Raw genomic sequence first — 20,191 nt, forward strand, 5'->3', positions numbered from 1 at the left:
AAAATTAATGAATGCTAGAAAAATGATGGAATGAAGTTATATGGCTTTAGCAGAAATGTTATAAGGAATTAGGTACAGATAGATTGTAAATGTATTAAAGGGAAAAAACAAGGTTAGAATATGTTAAGATAAATTACAGGACACAAAACAGAGGAAGATGGAAAGGAATTGCTGAAACAGTTAATTGAAGTGGAATACAAAAAGGGAGGTGTGAGGAGGTCGCTGAAACAAGTGAACGAAAGTTATGATATCGAAATTAATGGATGTGTTTTTAATTGTTTTCGTTTTGTTTGGTTGATTCAATGTTTTAGGGTTTGGGTTGTGTGGTGTTTTGGTTTTTGGTTTTGTATTGTATTGTATTGTATTGTTTAATTCTTTTTCTTTTCTTTTGTAATCTTTAAACTGCTAATAAATATAATTTTTTTAAAAAAGATATACAGGATAAGAAAAATTGCTCTGCTCATGCGTCACTTTTCTTATGTCTGGTCTTCAAAGTTGCAGGGCAGCAGAGCCACACCCACCCCGCCCCCCACTTACTTGCCTCCAAAAAGCCAGCTGGCTCCATTGCCTGCACTTCTATAAATATCCCCGGGGCAGCCATGAAAGCAGCAGAGGGCCACAGAGTTAATTAAATACCTGCATGTTTTAATTAAACCTAATTTAATGAAAACAGCTCTTTGGAACCAGGAACCCAGAACAAGCTGTGTTAAGTTACAAGGGGGCTTGTTAGCTCCTGATGTAGATGGCCTCCTTTTCAGCAGAAACATGCAAAAGATGGCAGGGTGTGGGGTGTATAACTAGGGAGTATCTCCTAACAGCAGGAAGGGGATGGTGTGTGAGTGTCACTTTGTGACCAATACCCATTGGCAGCTTTACCTATGATGAACATGCTTAATCCTCTTTTAAATTTATTTGATTTGGTGGCCATCATTTCATCAGGTGGGTGCAAATTCCAGTTTAACCATGTGCTATGTAAAGAAGGACGTCCTTAATCCATATTCAGTTTCATGGAATGTCCACGAGTTCTAGTTCTAGTTACAGGTAGATAGCCGTGTTGGTCTGCCATAGTCGAAACAAAATTAAAAAATTCTTTCCAGTAGCACCTTAGAGACCAACTAAGTTTGTTATTGGTATGAGCTTTTGTGTGCATGCACACTTCTTCAGATACACTGAAACAGAAGTCATCAGACCCTTATATATAGTGAGAGGGTGGGGAGGGGTATTACTCAGAAGGGTGGTGGGAATGGGTGATTGACTGATAGGTGTGGTAAACCTGCTGATGACTGTTAATGACTGCAATTGGTCTTACAGGAAAAAGCAAGGGGTGAGATGGCTAAAAATAGTTTTATCATAATGAGATAAGAATCCAATGTCTCTATTCGGACCAGGTCTCTCCCTTGGTCGTTCCAAGTGAGCTTTCCACCATTTGCCTTTTCTATTCTCTTAAAAAAATCAATCAATCAATCAACACCTGTTACCTAAGTCCATTTTTCTTGTTTTGCCACAGATATGCCCAACCCCCTGACTGATTCTTCACCTTATTAAATCCTTTGCTTCCTCAATATTTTCCTGGACACTGAACACTCTCAGTTCCTAACACCACATTATCAGGAAAGAAGATGACAGCTATTTGTTTTTTTTTTAATAAATATTTATTAAAGTTTTTAAATATCAATGCACAAATAATAAACAGTCTTACTTCTGTCACAAACATAATTTCATCACTTCTTTGGACTCCCTCACGTCTCCCGCTCCCATTTACATCGTTAAAAGTTTTTTCCAGACAAATTATCAACTTGTTTACAATCTCATGTCCACTCATTCAAATATAATCTAGCACTTCTTCCAAAAAAATTATATTTTCTTTAGTCTCACTTATCATCAAATTTAAATCTAATTTAGTGGTGGCCAATTTTTTATAATCTAGCATCCTTCTTAACATTCAACCAAATTACAATGTTTTTGTAGATACATCTTGAATTTCTTCCAGTCTTCCTCCATCTTCTCTTCTCCCAGATCATGGATTCCATTTTTCTTGTTTTGCCACAGATATGCCCAACCCCCTGACTGATTCTTCACCTTATTAAATCCTTTGCTTCCTCAATATTTTCCTGGACACTGAACACTCTCAGTTCCTAACACCACATTATCAGGAAAGAAGATGACAGCTATTTGAATGAGATATGGAAGGCCAGACCTGTGGATCTGTTGGTAGAGCATGAGGCTGTTGATCTCAGGGTTATGGGTTTGAGCCCCATGTTGGGTAAAAGGTTTCAGTTGCAGGGTTTGGATGAGCCTTATTGTCCCTCCCAACTCTACAACTCCATGATTCTATGAGGCACTTTTAAGCATGTGCAGCCCATTCATGCAACTGACAATTACTAGGAGCTCTCATCATGACATGTTAAAAATCACAAGTTTGCCCCTCAGGAGCTTGTCATGGTCTTGTTATTTACCTGTGAGGTCTGTTTGCAATTAGAACAGCCTCCCTTCAAATCCTATGGGGACTACACAATGCTCTGCGAGCTTTACAAGGAGATTTTGGCTCTTGTGGGCTTTTGGCTATGGCCATTGATTTCTCCTTGGAGGAGAAGAGGCTCTGTTCCACAACAGGGAGTAAAATCCTACCATCAGTAGTACAGGAATGCCCCATGGCTCACCGAAGTGCTGGAAGCTTCTACAAAAACCAGACACAACCTGCTCCCTTTCCAAAAGAAGGAGTTTTTACATGGTGAATTCCATGCTGGCAGAACTGCCTGCCTTTGCGTTGCAACATTTGCCTGTCTCTGCGAGTCTTCTCACCCTTCATATTTCAAGGTGACAACCACAGGGAAGCCTTCCTGCTCGAGCCCTCATGCAGTCTTTAAGCCAAGGTGTAGCAGTTGGCCTGCTCGTTTTGAAGCTGGTTATTATGAAGCCAATTCATTAAGACTTCATGGACCGCAAACCTCCACTCGCTGCCTGGCCTGCAGTGGGGAAAACGTCTTGGCTCTCAACGCCTCCTGCAAGGGGCACAGTCTTGCTAGGTAGCTCCATCTTAATATTTCATGTCAAGCAGCTATGGGATGGCTCCCTTGTGGGTGAACCGTGCTGCTGGCTCACCACTCTCCGTGACTCTTTTGCAAGATGAGCTGCTGCTGCTGCTGCCGCCTTGACAGGGGAAGGGGGGGGGGAATGCAGCGCACACAGCAGAAATGCCCAGTTGCTCTCACTTGTGCAGGCACTTGCCATTAAAGGACAGCTCGCTATAAACACCCAGCCTGCGGCTGGTGACTTTTGCTTGGTGCTTTTGTAATTACATTTAACTACTGAAATAAAATACCAGTTACAGGTCTATTACATGTACCCCAGTGATGTCAGATGCTCAAAGCAAAGCAATCTGGGGAAGATCTGGTGAATATTCACTTGTAGCCAAATTCAGAATCACGAATGGAAACATAGGAAGCTGCTGTACTGAATCTGACCATCAGTCCGTTTAGTTTGGTAAACAGACTGGCAGTGGCTCTAAAGGATTTCAGGCAGTAACCTATTATAGCCTTTATCTGGAGATGGCAGGCACTGAACTTGGGTCATGCAAAGCATACACTCCACCCCTGAATTACAGCCCTTCCATCTTATAGGGTGGGTCCAAATAAAAACAACGGAAACCACCCTGATTGTTTTGGATCTGTGCGGATAACTACTCCATGCAGGAAGCTGTTCCCATGGAAAGGTTGACCATGTCTAAAATCCAATCTTCCCTGTCTACTGCAAATTCCATAGGCTTGAAGGGGCCTGTTAAGCTGCTGCACATACCAGGCTCACGACATAAAGGACTCTGCATGTGGTCAGATTTAAAAGGACAGCCATGTAGCTATTTGTTTGCTTTTATTTATTTTTCAGCCCACTCTTTCCTTGCCAAACCATCCCAAGCAATGCTTGACTTTCGAGTCCATCCTAGGAGACACATCACTGGAAGGAATGAAGGTAGCCAAGTTTTAGTTAGACTGGTGGAATGAAGGTAACTTGAAACAGCATAAACTGTGCACATGCTAATGGCGTGTTTTAAGACAGCTGCTGGGCTCAGGAAGGATGAATTTGTCCCCATGCCCTGATTCACTGACCAGGCGCGTTAAGTAGGGGCATTATTTTCTTCTGAACAGTTCATTACTATGGGCCACCAGACAATGGACTTGCACAGATCAATGGGAAATGCTACAGTCTGCAATAGCAATATATTTCTTTCTGCTCTTCCAAAAGCTAACCAATGGAGGAGAATGAATGATACACTGCAGGCTGCTCACCTTCATTTATAAAATGTACCTGGAATTTCTGGGGTTTTGTGGGTCTTAGGGGAAAACAGAATGTCCTGGAAATCATCTCTCTACATTTAGAATTCTCTCTCATTGCCCCATCTTTCTTACTTTGAAGCATACCACTTCATGGGTTGAGTCCGGGAGCCCCTTAATCCCGAAATACATGAAGTGATAACAGAATGCCACTGAGCGTGGACAGAGTGTTTTTCACTCACTGCTGTGTAAGCACAGACAACCCATAAGCACCACTAGGATGGGTGAACAAGCCATGATGGGAGTGGTTTTCCAGAGAGAACCGAGGTCCCAAATGTATATAAATGAACAACTGGACTTCCCATAAAGACTTTGGGATGCTGTGCTTTCCTGGGCATTGAGGTAGCTGTAATGATCACAGAATCATAGAGTCATCAAGTCCAACCCCCTCAAAGCAGAAATCACAATTAAAGCATCCAAGAGAGACGGCCATCCAACCTCTGCTTAAAAACCTCCAATGCAGGTCCACCACCTCCTAAGGGCATCTGTTCCACTGCCAAACAGCTCTTACTGTCAAAGTTCTTCCTGGTGTTTAGTCAGAATCTCCTTTCTTGTAACTCAAAGCCATTGGTTCAAGTCCTACCCTTCAGAGCAGACGAAAACAAGCTTGTTCCACCTTCCATGTTACAAGCTGCTTGAAGATGACTTTCATATATCCTCTCAGTCTCCTCTTTCCTAGGCTAAACATACCCAGGTCCTTGAACCATTCCTCATAAGGCTTGGTTTCTGGGCCCTTAATGAAGTAGAACATTATTTTCTGCAACACTCACATTTGGAGCAATGGCAGAAATGGCTTGCAGGAGGCAAGCAGAGTCTTGGCACCCAGTTCATGCTACCCTGAGGCCCCTGGTGCTGATGAGCACAAAACCACCACCCTCCACTTTTTGTCACAAATTACCCTGGAAATGATGGGCTCTGGAGATGAATCTGGAGAGCACCTCTTCCAAAAAGAAAGCCTACTGTTTTCAGTGTTCGACTAGATAATTTAGCTATAGAAGCTGAAATAAAAATAAAAATAGCAGTACTATATGCCTGGCACATCTTCTTCTGGACAGGGGCACACAACACTTCACAGACCACAAAGAAGCACATCAACTTGCTATCTGCAAGCACAGGAGGGACAGGCAAGAGCTGGGCCACACATCAGGATCAAACACTGGGAAATGCCTGCTGTAGCCATCGGTTCTTCTGCAGCTACCCTCTCAAAGCCTTCAGCAAAAAGATGAGAGCGCACCCCCAGCCACAGTGTTCACAAGGGGCCAGCTTAGTCATCCCTTCCAATTACCTTCCTGAGTACATTGCTTTGCTTCCACCCATATAAATGAATGGTGTCTATTCGCTCCTATGAGAAAAAGTAGAGAGACAAACTGCTGTGCAGCACTTCTGGACTACCACTATCACCACCAACGCAGGCACAGAGAAACACCATGCAGGAGTCCCTGCCACCCCTCACAATGGTAGCTCATGTGTAGCAGTGGGGGCTCATGGAGGGGTGGGGTGGCAGAGGCAGTGGTATCCTCCCAGAGATGCTCCTCAAAAGGACACGATGCAGCAGTGGTGAGGTTGAGGGAGCATTGGGACAACAGCCCTATACACACTCCTCTGGGGCTGTCACTGCTGCTGCCCCATACCTCCCCTCACTTTGCAGCTACCGTCTCACTTCACCCCATCCCTGTTCCCAGTGAGCACATCGCTGTTGCCAGGAGGGTACCACTGCTTCTGGTGTCCCAGCCAACATAAAAGGGAAAACATGAGTCCTTGCCAAACATTCAGCGTGAACACAGACAGGAGGAAATGTCTATTTATAAACATACAACCCCTGAGAATGCTTTTTTCCACTCATTGCATGCAATCGGCAGTGTTTATTGCCGCAGTTTTTTTTCTAAATGTTCGGTTTGGAAGAAACAGAGGGGATTAGGAGGCCGGAAGCAGGATTCTCTCCCCTCCGAGAGTACTACACGGTGTCAATCATGCCAGGGAAAAAGACCTGCCAAGCATCTACAAGTGACTACCCTGGATCTGGATGCAATAATCAATCTTCATTTTGCACAGGAATTTAATTTTAGGTCCCTTGTGGCAACCAATTATGATTTAATAAGCTGTAATTTAATTAAAACGCTACCCACTTAGAGCAACTCCAAAAGGCAAGTAACAGACACACAAAAATATAACACTTAAACTAAATCATTTTTCCCCTATGAGGAATTTAGTGTCTTCAGAACTAGATCAAAAGTTTATAATTTTGTCACTGTGCCTTGCTGTAAGTAAGTCCAAGTATGTGTAATGGAAATAAAGCACATTTCCCCCTGCCTTCCTTTCCTTTCCTCTGTCCTTTCTTTGCTATTGTCAATCTATATTCCAGTTTGTAAGCCTCTTGAGGCAGGGACCTGCTCTCTTATATAGAGTAAAGCACCACGTAACACCAATTCTGTGCAACCTTCACTGGCTGCCAATGCCAGGGCCAATTTAAGGTTCTGATGTTAACACTAAAAACCCTAAACAACTTTGAGCCCAAATACTTTGAAGGAGTGCCTCTCTTGGTACCTGTCAGCCAAGGTACTGAGATCTGCTGCCGGTGGCGGGGGTCAGAGCACTGCTCATGATCCCAAAACGCAGGACGGGGACTTTTCAGTGGTGGCATCCTGCCCATAAAATGACCCCACCCAGGATGTTTTGGTTGTCACCCTCATTACTGAGTTTCTGACAGTCGTAAGTCACATCTCTTCACTTGGGTCTTTGGGAGAGTTGGATGCTGTTCTGCATTGATTTGGTTGCATTAATTAAGGTGAAGGCCAGATTATTGTTCTACATTACTACGTTTTTGTGTGCTTCAACGGAACTCATTGTTTTAATGATATTTCTCTACACTGCCCCACGATTCTTGCTGATGAAGGGTAGTTAAGCAAATAAACAATTTTAAATGGAAAAGAAATATACAAATAACTACAGCTACAGGCCAATAATTGCCTGTAAGTGGAGGCAGTTTCCCCTGCCCCATCATGATCTGTGGCTTGGGAGAGCGATGGCTGCTTCCTAAGGGATTTGGGGCAGAGGTTAGGATGACCCAAGAGCTCCCTGGCATGCTTACTGACTCTTGGCACTCTGTTCCTGCTTAATTTTTGCTGTGAGTACAGTATGTTCTGTAAGAAGCTGCTACCCTTCAAACATTGCATCTCTCCTACTGCCAGGAGCAGGAGAAACAGGGCAGATGCAACAGTGCCTGGACAGCAGGATGGACTCACCTGTACTTGGGCCTCCCTTCTCATCAGATAGCGCATTTTGCCCAGGATGCACTGCTGAAGCTGATCCCACAACATGGCTCTGTCTTCCCGCATCAGCAAAGGTGGGCCAAACCTGGAAAACACATTAGAGAATTGCTGTAGGTTGTGCAAAGAAACTAGCCTTCGGGTGCCTTTTGCTCACTTAGTGATACAAAAGAAGCCAAGACATCACTCACTCCCTGGCAGAGGTATCTAAATTTTAAAGTTACTTCCCAATGAAATGAAGGGTGGAATTCAACATCACATTAATTTGATCATGCCAGCAGGGACTTATTTCAGAATAGCCGACTGCCAGAGTTCACAAAGAAAGATCCTCTAAATTTCCTACTTCTCCTCCTCCATCACCCATCATTTTGCCCAGGCCCATTGCTCTCCGGGAAATGCAACTACATTTCAGATGTCAGGGGAGAACGGAGCAGCATCTCTGAGGTTGGGATGATATTCTTCCCAGGCTGCTACCCAACTGGAATGTTACCATTCAGGCGACCTTCTACTGACCCTAGACAATGGGCAGCCAGCAAACTAAAGTCCCATTGCTGTTCCTGGGTAGGAAAAGAGCATCCTGCATTCAAGCCACTAATATAAATGCCTGCACTTTTTAAAGCATTCACACCAATGTGCTTCTTGACCTGGGGAAGGACCATAGCTCAGTGATAGAATATAACCTTCCGTGTATAAGGTCCCAGATTCAATCCCTAGCAACTCCAGGAAAGGCTGGAGACGACCCCTGTCTGAAACCCTGGAGGGTCACTGCCCATCAGTGCAAACTATACTGAGCAGGATGGATTCAGTGGTCTGACTTGCTCTAAGGCAGCTTCCTATATTCCCTATGTTTGTTCAGCCAGTTCTCCCCTGTCTGGCTGCACTTCTCCCCAACTGATACTACCTGAGAAGGGAAGAATGATTAAGGGGTGACTGGTTGAGCATTCATGTTTTCTTGAATGCCTGACAGTGGTGGTGGCAGTTACATTACCAATCTCAGCTTTCTCTACGTAGACTAAAGGGAAGTTCATCAAGACGAAGGGTGCAAGACCAGCAGGAGGCAGTGCAGGCAAAGGATTGAGGGAAACAGTCTCTCTCTGTGCTCTCACCCTGTTGTACATTTCGCCAGTCCTCTGCATCAGTCAGCTTTACTGGGTGCAAGAAAGCTCCCCAAGCATTATCCAATGTTGTGATGAGACGTGAAAGCACAAACTAAGCGAATTCTGAAGGTTTTGCAAGAGGGGTAAACTAAGAGGTAAACGTACTATGAGAAATCTATGCAAATAAATGAACTTGCGTGGGTCTCTGGCATAATACTCAACCAGTTCCCCAGTGTTCTAGAAAATCTTGTTTGGCCATTTCCAAAGCAGATTACAAACTTGGCATGCTAGTCACCTGTGAGATATAAAAACAGGTGGGCTGGATAACCTGGAAATGCTTCAAGTCATCTATTGCCAATCAAAATGTTATGTTTGGAAATTTTGCATTTTATGGCAGATATTTGCTCAGGACTTTCCTCTGATTCATCATTCTCCTCAGGTGTGATCAGATCTTGTACTCCACAGTCTACTATGAAATGGGCGGGAAGGAGTTGAACAAATTTAGGCTGAGGGCAGGCGGGCTTAGGGACTATGCAAATCGACTAAATGAAAAGCTAAATCTTATTTCCACTTCAAAGCCAAGATAATTGTTTGAGGGAAAGCCTAGGCTGGCTGGATAGTCTGCATGAAAGATTTGGGGCAGGGAAGTCTTCAACTGTAAAGGCTAACTTTCTTTGGCAAAATATTTTCTTTTTGAGTTAAAAAAACCAAAAAAACTCCACGTAGCCCTTTACTAGTTCTGCAACTAAAAGCAAATGAAACTTGGTCTCATATATCCATCCCAGAAAAAAAGTGTGTGTGTTTTTCCGCTTTTTTTATTTTCCATGCTAAAACTATTTTGCTTGTTTTGAAAGTATTTTCTTTATTTCTTTATGAATCTAAACATATTTGACCTAGGGATTCAAGAGACTGCACTTTTTGATCTGAACTGCTTGATCCCATGCTCTTAAAAGTTCCCCAGGCTGAAAGTTGACAGCTGGGCACTCAAAACTCTGGTGGTGCCAGCGTAACTCTCAGCCAGACTTGACAGATTGGAACTCCAGGCTCCTTTGGTCAGCTTGCAGAACTCAAAAGACTGAGTCTCCTAAGAGCTACAAAGAGAATTAATGGAAATGATAGGAAGAGAAGCCAGGAAAACCTTTCTCCCTTCAAAATCAAATAAGGGGGGGAAACAAGCAAACCACTTGATCTATTGGAGACATATACCCTCCAGTTCCAGTTTAGGGTGGCTAGTCACACATTGCCACAAAAGGGGTGGGGAATGCATCTCCAGAAGAGGTTTGCATACACAAATTTACATTTTTAAATGCAAATTCAGAAATGATTACCATTAATTTAAACAGAAATGCAACATAATGGGCAAGACAATGTACTCAAAGCTCATGTTTTCCCCCCCAAAGAATTCCGGTAACTGTAGTTACTGTACATCTCCCAGGATTCTTTGGGAAGAAGACATGTGCTTTAAATGGTCTGGTGTGTACGCAAGTGACCTCTTTGCCTGCTTAATCTGCTATCCAGCAGCTAACTGTTGATGGGCAACTTCAAGACCTCTGCTCCCCCACCTTAAGATTCCTGTAAAATAGATGACCCTTCAAAGAGAAGACCGCTGCCCCCTCATAGACTGTCCTCTGAAAAAATAGGAGACATAGCTACCATCACCACCCATTTGCTGCAACGTGACATAACCAAAAGTGTAGATTCAAGTAAGTTCCTGCTACCTTCTCCTCTAATGCATCTTATAAGCTCTTATCTTGTTCTGACAACTATCAGTACCCCATTTCCTGAGCCCTGCAATCTGCGTGTGCTGTTTGGCTGTATAAATGGGGTACGAAAAGGACAGACAAAAGTACTAGGAATCAAGCCATATAGTTCTTGTCCCTGCAAAAGCACTTGGGTTGGGAGGAGGGGAGAGGGAGACATGCTAGGCCTGCCTACGTAACATGGAAATATTGCTAGATAAATTGCCCTCCATAAAGCTCAGCATGTTACAAGCCGTTTCCCAGCCGATGACTGGTTTATTAGCCACTGCAAGCATGCAGAGCGTTACTTAATGACATTTGGGATGTGCAATGCGAATTCATTACCCGCCTACAGTGCTTTTGCATCCAATCGCCCTCCCGCAAGCTCCTCGCAGCCATCAGTGGCTGGTAAACCGAGTGCAGCTTCCCCCCCCCTCCATCCACGTCTCCAGCATGGGAAAGAAATGGGCTTTTGAAGGAACAAGTGGCACACCGGGCAGAACACTGCTGCAGGCCAAATGGTCCAAAGCGCAGCTCAGGACACTCGGTGGTTGTTTCTCCAGACCCGCTGCACAGCTTGATTTGGCTGAAGCGACAGCGCTCCCATTCCAAGCCCCTTCGTCACCAAATGGAGACAATTAACTTGCCACTAGGCTTGCTTTATCAGAGCTCAACATTAATGTTACACAGCCCAGATGTTGTGCCAAATGACACAAAGGAAACTGCTCTTAACAAGCCCAGCTGCTGCTTCTGTGATTGCTTCCGGCTTTTTCAGAGCTGCTAATCAGCAAGCTGGGATCTAGAAGACAAAAAAAAACAAGCAACGAACTAACTCTCAAGTTCGAAGTCCCATCCCTCTGAAAAGGCCTCTGTGAGCCTGAGAGTAACAGGGGACGGCCAACAGGTCAAGTGCCCATTTCAGGAAAGGCACCTAAGAAACAGTGTTATGCTGCGTCAGACCACAGGTCCATCTAGCTCCGTTATTGTCCACACTGATTGGCAGTGGTCCTCCAGGGTTTCAGACAGGGAGTCTCTCCTAGCCCTACCTGGTGATGCTAGGAATTGAACCTGGGATCTTTGGCATGCAAAGCTGAAGCTCTGCCACTGAGCCACAGTGGCAGAACTCTTAACCGTTCTAGCAAGAGCTTTCCTGCTGGGCAGGACTTACCGCACGGCCTGCTGCCCTGCCCCAGCCACATTACAGACAAGGAGCAGGATCCTGCCCCCTCTGCCATGGTGCAGGAACTCCGATGAAATGGCCCCATTGTGAGCCAAGCGCTGGCCTTCGGGCTCAGAAGAGTTGGGAGAGGATGGGAGGCTGTGGGGACAACCTGGGAAAAGGAAAGAATAACGCACATGAGTAAATGCCCAAGGCATCCCTCTCCTCTACTGGACAACTACTTTGGGAATGGCTGAAAGAAGAACATAGGGAGAGCTGATGGATCAGGCCAGTGGTCCATCTAGCCCAGCATCCTAGAGCAGCATCTGGGAAGCCTGCAAGAAGGACCTGCACACAATTGCGCTCTGCCTACCTGCGATTCCCAGAAACTGGTACTCAGAAGCATAGCTGCCTTCAGTCATGGACACAGGGCATAGCCATCATGGCTGCTATCCATGGATAACCCAACCTTCCATGAATTTGTGCAATGTTCTTTTAAAGCCATCAAATTTGGTGGCGATCAGCTTCTCCTGGGGGAGTGAGTTCCAAAGTTTAACTATGAGCTTTTAATATCATTCAGGTATACTGAGCCGAGGCCATTTAAACGTCAGCACCAACACTTTGAATTGTGCTCAGAAATGTGCTGGGAGCCAGTGAAGAACCTTTAGGACAGGTGTTATGTGGTCCTGGCAGCTACTCTCAGTCACCAGTCTAGCTGCTGCATTGTGGATTAGCTGCAGTTTCCGAGTCACTTTCAAAGGTAGCCCCACGCAGAGCACATTGCAGTAGTCCAAGCAGGAGATAACCAGAGTATGTACTACTCTGGTGAGACAGTGTGCCGGTAGGTAGGATTTCAGCCAGCGTATCAGATGGAGCTGGTAGACAGCTGCCCTAGACACAGAATTAACCTGCACCTCCAAGAACAGTTGTGAGTCCAAAATGACCCCCAGACTGGTCCTTTAGTTACCCCATTCAGGACCAGGGAGTCTCCCATACTTGCCTGCCCCCTGTCCCCCAGAAACAGTACTTTTTACTTATCAGGATTCTATCTCAACCCAATAACACCCATTCATCCTCCAACTACCCCCAGACAATCACATAGGACATTCACTGCCTTCACTGGTTCTTTAAAAGACAGGTAGAGCTGGGTATCACCTGCATATTGGTGAACACTCAAGCCCAACCCCCTGAGAGAGAGCCAGTGTGGTGTAGTGGTTAAGAGCGGTAGTCTCGTAATCTGGGGAACCGGGTTCGCGTCTCCGCTCCTCCACATGCAGCTGCTGGGTGACCTTGGGCCAGTCACACTTCTTTGAAGTCTCTCAGCCCCACTCACCTCACAGAGTGTTTGTTGTGGGGGAGGAAGGGAAAGGAGAATGTTAGCCGCTTTGAGATTCCTTAAAAGGGAGTGAAAGGCGGGATATCAAATCCAAACTCTTCTGATGATGATGATGATGATGACCCCCCCAATGGTTTCATATAGATGTTGAAAAGAATTGGGGAGAGGATGGAGCCCCAAGCTACCCCACAAGTGAGCGCTCAGGGGTCTGAACACTCATCCCCACACACCACCTTCTGGACAAGCCCAGGAGGAAGGAGTGGAACCACTGAAAAACAGTGCCCCCAGCTCCCTCCCACCCCCATACCATTGTAAATAAAACCCATGAGGGCTGCAGGGTTGGGGGGAAGCTTCCTAATTATAATAGATAGCAAGGGAATAAGATGACTCGAGATTTGCGGGCTCTCAATTTCCAGAACTTTCATAGAAAATCACAGATCATCCGAAATTCATAAGATATAGGACATATTGCCTTAGAACAAAGGTTTGACAAAATGATTCAGATTAATCCCTTCCAGATCTGCGATTCTGCAAGGAAGAATAAATATTAACACTCTCAACAAGTTGGTGTCTATTATCACCAGCAATAAACGCTCACGCATAATCAGTCCAATCTGCACCTCCAATTTGCAGCTAGATCTGTCCACCTCCCCAGATCTGGGCTGCGCAATTCATCAAAACCACCTGGCAACAGGGCTGTCCAAAAGGCAGGATTGCCATGAACTTCATCTCCCGGATCTGCGTGCGCTGTCTCCTCTGATGTTTTTCAATTAAGGCCTCTTGTTTAGCCCGGAGAGGCAATAAATCACTGCCACGACACTTTGTCTCCAGTTTTCCTTCTCGTTTTGCATATAAAAGCTAATCCATCCCAAAATGCAGCCATAAGTGCCAAGGATCAGCTCATCCCCATTCTCCTCTCAGCACCCGGCTTCTTCCCCACCAAACTGCCCTCTTGAAGCCTCAGCCTTGCAAAGTCCATATCCTGTATACCTGAAGGAGCGTCTACACCCCCATCATTCAGCCCAGACACTGAGATCCAGCGCCGAGGGCCTTCTGGCGGTTCCCTCATTGCGAGAAGTGAGGTTACAGGAAACCAGGCAGAGGGCCTTCTCAGTAGTGGTGTCTGCCCTGTGGAACGCCCTCCCTTCAGATGTGAAGGAAATAAACAGCTATCTTATCTTTAAAAGACATCTGAAGGCAGCCCTGTTTAGGGAAGTTTTTAATATTTAATGCTGTATTGTTTTTAACACTTGATTGGAAGCTGCCCAGAGTGGCTGGGGAGGCTCAGTCAGATGGGCGGGGTATAAATGGTGAATTATTATTATTATTATTATTATTATTATTATTATTATTATTATTATTATTATTATCATCATCATCATATTATCATCATCATCATCATCATCATCATCATCATGCAGGGAAGTATTTCAAAATTCACAGCTGCGGGATTCTCAAATCGGACCTGACCCCACCCCCACTCACCTCCCCCTCTCCCCCCCCCCTTTTCTTCCTAATGTCTCAACAAACAAAACAGATCTGTAAAAAAAATGTTACTTGGAGAGAGAGAGAGAGAGAGAGAGAGAGAGAGAGAGAGAGAGAGAAATTACACATACTTTTGTAAACCAAGAGAATTTTTAATAAAAATACATTTAAAAAAATTGGGATGAACTTGGAAGTCACGTTTGGCTCATTTATCAAATCAACAGAATGAAGCAGTAATGTGCTTTCTGGCCTGTGGCTCCACTTCAGGCTGAAGGCAGGAGTTACATGTTTGAATGCTTCCTCTCCCCCCGACACACACACCGAAACAGACTCAAACACCTGTCATGTATGATCTAGTTGAGATCCCTGTGTTGCAGGGGGTTGACTAGATGACCCTCAGGGTCCCTTTCCAACTCTACAATTCTATTACTCTATGATTCTACACAGAGCAGGTGGAAGCATGTCAAATATTTATTGTTTCCCCAAAAAACTTCTGGGTTTCTTTAGAAGAGGCACCATCGTTTCCCTTTGCCTCTCTTTTCTTTTCTTGTTCTTTGCGGGCTTTTAGCCTCACTACACCCTCCTGCCACTCCAGGATTCACAACACCTCCCAGCTCCCTGACTTGGAGCTTGTTATGTACTGAGTTGAATAGGATCCAAACTGCAGCCGTCTGATTGGTCCTAAAACAATAGGATCCAAATTGCAGCAGTCTGATTGGTCCTAGAACAATAGGATTCAGAATGCAGCAGTCTGATTGGTCCTAGAACAATGCAGCAGTATGATTGGTTGGCAGGAACCACCCAATCATGCTCCAGATATAAGTGAATCCACAACCTGATTGGCTTACAGTAGAATTCCAAAATTAGCCAATCATGTGCAGCCCATTGTGTAAAGAATGTGTATAAAGCAGATACTTTGAGGGGGCATGCATTCATTCCTCCTCACCACTATGAGCTGAATAAGAGCATGAAATCACTTTGCAACTCTGAGTATATTTCAGAGCTCTTTGGATCTCTAGTGGCATTTTACAGACTGTAAAACCAATTTATCTTGATTCAGAGCCTGACCTTTTGAAGCACGGATGGCTTGGCTGCCTGCCAGGTCCATGGGAGGCTAAAAATAACTTCTTGTATTAGTCACAAAACAGAGATGGGCCCCCTTTTGGCAACACACTAATTATAAAACTGTATTGATCACAGGTCTGCCATGCGGAGGATGGAGCAAGCTTGTTTTCTCCTGCTCCAGAGGCTAGGACCCAAACCAATGGATTCAAAGTTACAAGGAAGGAGATTACAACTAAACATCAGGAAGAACTTACTGACAGTAAGAGCTGTTCGACAATGGACAGAGGTGGTGGAGTCTCTTTCCTTGGAGGTTTTTAAGCAGAGGATGGGTGGCCTTCTGTGATCTAGGGTGATCTAGTTGAGATCCTTGCATTGCAGGGGGCTGGACCATATGACCCTCTGGTCCCTTCCAATGCTACAATTCTACACTCCAAGTGAGTCTCTAGAGCAGCCTTCCTCAACCTGTGGGTCCCCAGATGTTGCTGGACTACAACTCCCATCACCTCTAGCTAGCAAGGCCAGAACTTAGGGATGATGGGAGTTGTAGTCCAACAACATCTGGGGACCCACAGGTTAAGAACCGCTGCTCTAGAGCAACAACATCAGGAGTTCCCAAAAATCATTGTCCCCAAAAGGTACCCAAAGCACACAGCGGCATGAGTCCACCTGTGACATTTCGGTCAAACTCTAGAGATCCAGTGACCCTCCCATCAACCCCAGCCAGCGGTCAGGAATGATGGGAGTTGTAATCCAACAAGACCCTTGCCATAGAGTTTGGCTAAGCTGGTTCAGGTGGGTTCATGCTGCCACCACCTTCCAATGCCTAGGGGTATCTTCCAGGGACTGTGGGTTTTTGTGTCTGTGTGTGTGTGTTTGGAGATGCTTCATGTTGTTGCTCTACAGCAGACATAGGCAAACTCGGCCCTCCAGATGTTTTGGGACTACAACTCCCATCATCCCTAGCTAACAGGGCCAGTGGTCAGGGATGGTGAGAGTTGTAGTCCCTAAACATCTGGAGGGCCGAGTTTGCCTATACCTGCTCTACAGACTCACTCACTACCTGTGATAAAACAGAATTTTGCAATTCATGTGTTTCCAGGAGGGGATCTGTCTCCTTGTTGTTGTTTTTCCCAGGTACACCTGCCTGAGCTTGCACAGTAGCCATGGAACTAGAAGAAGGTAAGAAGAGCCTGCTGACCAGACAGGTGCTTATGGGAAGACTGCAAGCTGGAGATGAATACACAAACACCTGCAATTCCCAACAACTGGTACTGTATGGGAGCAGGCAACTTCTGAAAGTGGAGGTGGAACTCTAGGGCTTTTCGCCTTCTTTGAGACACCTGCCAATGGGAGGTGGAGTCCAACATCATTCTCAGTCCCATCTTAGGCCTGCCACCTCTCTTTCATCTGCCTGCTAATAATTGGAATGAAAGCAATTGCAAACAGCCAAATCACGTCTGTTTCCATTTCAGCTACATTAGGGGAGAAATTTTTCCCATGGGCTTTCCCCCCCTGAATGGTTCAATATAGCTGCATTATCACTACAAATCTAAACCATTTTCAGTGTTTCAAGCTTAAACTGAGAAACCTTGGAATGCTGTGCAGCAGAGGGTATGGGCATATCTTTTCCTGCTGTACATCATGAACTAGTTCACAGCATAACATTCCCCAAATGCCTGAAAGGCAGAGACAGAACACCATAGTAAAGCAGGCTTAGGGGCAGATAGCAGCTTCCCCCAACCTGGTGCTCTCCAAATAGGTCTGTACCTATCCTGTAACAAGTCTTCCTAATCATTCATATACACACACACACACACACACATATATATATATATATATATATATATATATATTTTAAAATAGATACATTTCTGCCAGGAAAGCAAACAAACCAACAAACAAATATACAATCAAATAAACAAACTATGAATTGACAGGCAGTAGCAATATATCAAACCTCTCCATTCTTAAGGAAATCAGCCCTGAGTGGTGACAGGAAGGACAGATCCTGAAGCTGAGGCTCCAATACTTTGGCCACCTCAAGACTCCCTGGAAAAGACCCTGATGTTGGGAAAGATGGAGGGCACAAGGAGAAGGGGACAACAGAGGATGAGATGGTTGGACAGTGTTCTCAAAGCTACCAACATGAGTTTGACCAAACTGCGGGAGGCAGTGGAAGACAGGGGTGCCTGGCATGCTCTGGTCCATGGGGTCAAGAAGAGTCGGACATGACTAAACAACTAAACAACAACAAAGCAATATATGAAAGAACACAATTCTTATCACTAACATCCTTTGTACTCCCAATGATGTGAACGATTGTAAAACTTGTAAAACAAGAAATTAAAAATGACTTCCAATTAGTCTCGCTGTACCTTATCTGTTGATTATCTTATACCGTACAGTTACATATTTCTTATATAGTTTCCGTTAACTTCCCTACAAACTTATATTCATACAATGCAAGGTTCAGTCTGATTCTGCCAATAAGTTTTCTTTTATACCGTAATTTTTTAAGTACTTTCTCTCTTTTTTTTTTACAAGTGTTCCTAATCTAATGCTGCCTTTAACCTGGATTATAGCTTTGTAGTCCAAATAGTGCTTCCTAGAGCATGGAGCTGATAACACCAAGGTTGCAGGTTCGGTCCCCATATATTCCTGCATTGCAGGGGGATTGACTAGATGATCCTCAAGGTCCCTTCCAACTCTACAATTCTATGATTCTGTGATTCATATTGGTAACAAGTTAGGACTAGGGAAACAAAGCATACTAAAATGTAAGAGTTTTTTCTGATAAAATATGACCTTGCATATTTGGTGCAAAAGAAAAAGAAAAGAAAAGAAAACCCAACTGCATACAGAACAATACGCACCGGTTACTCATTGCAAAATATCAGCTTGTTGTACTTTATTTATCTTTTGCCACAACAAGGAATCATAAAGAATAGAACAGATGGGAAGTGGGGGTGGAGAGGGGGCGAAATAGCTGCAGCAAACAAACACTGGGAGAAAAGAAAAGCTCTAGTGAACTGTGGTGTCTCCCAGCATTGAAACACTCAGAAAAATTAACAGGTTTATCAAGAGTTTGCAAGGAGGTTACGTGATGTCACTGCTTTACTGCGCATTCATTTTTTATTTGTTTGCAGAGAAGTTAGACAACATGCCATACAACTTTTATCCCACACTTCCCAGTGTATTTTTCTACCACTTTGCTTATTACAAAAAGGTCCCATCTGGGGGAGTAAGCCAGTTTGCTTTAAGAGCACCATATTAACATTCATTCATTCATTCATCAACCTGATTAATCAACCTGAATTTCCTGGTACATGATCTGAATCCCACCTGAAAATAGCAATGGTCTGGAAGCATCCTTTGAGCAATTCACTGTTCAGAAATCACCTTTCCCAAATGGCCCAGGGCCACCTCTGAATGCATGTGTGGAGCTACTTTTGTGAATGCACCTATGTATCAAACTCGCCTTGTATGTAGAAGGTTAATGCCTCCTGGTGAAACCTTGCAGCCTCCATGATGCACAAAGTTTCCCAAGTTGGCAAAGGAGGTGCTTTCAAACAACTCTGAGATGACTCTAACAGACGAGGACTATACCACACGGGCTCTCCAGACACCCTCAAAAAGAAGGAACCGAAGAACACACTTATTGCAGAAAAGCAGGAGCAGGAAGCAGGAGCAGGAGCAGGAAAGCTTTCGCTGCATCGATTTCAACAACACCCACTTGTGTGTTCAGTACTAAACCACTCGAAACCTCTCAGAAGAAATCAGGCCAGGAGGCTGAGAAACAGGACCAAGGGCACAGGTGAGGTTCCTGGGCTGATCAATGCATCAGCATCCATCCAGTTCTTCTCAGAAGCAGCTGTCCCATTTTGTCAGTTCAGACCTGGTCTCGGCAACTGCGTCTCAGCCTTACAGGTGCATCACCTCTTCACAGTCTGCCAGAGCCAGCCGAAAGCCAAACAAAGAGCAGACTCAAGGAAAAATGCCTTTTGCACAGCTAGGTAGTAAAGCTGCCAGCGGAGGCGGAGAAGGTCCTCTGACTCTGCAGGGAAAAGGTATTTCCCAGAGGCCTCATGATGCAATCACAAGACTGTAGATCTTAATAAGAGGCCGTTAAAGTGACAGAGTCTCGGCGCCCCTAAAGCCCACTCATTCTGAGGCTATTTGCTGTGACTGTGGCTAATCTGTGCTGGCTGGAGGAGACAAGGACAGGCTGATGGATAGAGCCAGTCTTCAGTTAAAAGTTACTGGCCTCCTTGTGATCCCATCAAGCCAGGAAAACTCTCTTCTCTTGCATCAGGCGTCTCCTCCTCCTCCTCCTTTCCTTCACGCTGGCTTCTGAGTGCCACTGTGCAAAGCATCCCAACCTTCACAACATCAGCACAGGTACTACATTCTTAACAAGTGCCGAGTAAATTGCCCGGCTCTGAGGCTGTTACTTTTGGCAGCAGTATCTATGCTCAGTCACTGAATAAAGGAGCATCCTGTCCCTCACACATGATTGTCGCACGGCTGCCTGGCTTTCTCAAGGCCATGCTAGATATGGGCATCAGCAGATTGGTGTGTTTAAACCTGGATCTGCTGCCATGGCCAAGAACATGGGTGGGGGAGATGGGTGCCCCTGTTTAAGGAATAAAACTGATGTGTGGGTGAGAGAAGCTCTTCTCTCAATTTACACCCCCCAGCCCCTCTCCCTTCCTTACC

At 45.0% G+C, this 20,191-nt stretch overlaps 1 protein-coding gene across 2 annotated transcripts in view; it reads right to left on the minus strand.

Annotated features, from left to right (window-relative positions):
- USP43 (ubiquitin specific peptidase 43) overlaps positions 1-20,191 on the minus strand; it is a 91,624-nt gene that overhangs the window by 13,588 nt on the left and 57,845 nt on the right. For both annotated transcript variants that reach the window (XM_081848648.1, XM_081848647.1), the window contains 2 exons: positions 11,599-11,761; positions 7,571-7,682 (listed from right to left, as the gene is read on the minus strand). In XM_081848648.1, coding sequence (XP_081704774.1) covers positions 7,571-7,682; positions 11,599-11,761 — 275 coding nt within the window. The remainder of the gene's footprint in view (positions 1-7,570; positions 7,683-11,598; positions 11,762-20,191) is intronic.

Source organism: Podarcis erhardii (assembly GCF_964252035.2).
Source record: "Podarcis erhardii genome assembly, chromosome: 2".
Classification (NCBI taxonomy): Eukaryota; Metazoa; Chordata; class Lepidosauria; order Squamata; family Lacertidae; genus Podarcis; species Podarcis erhardii.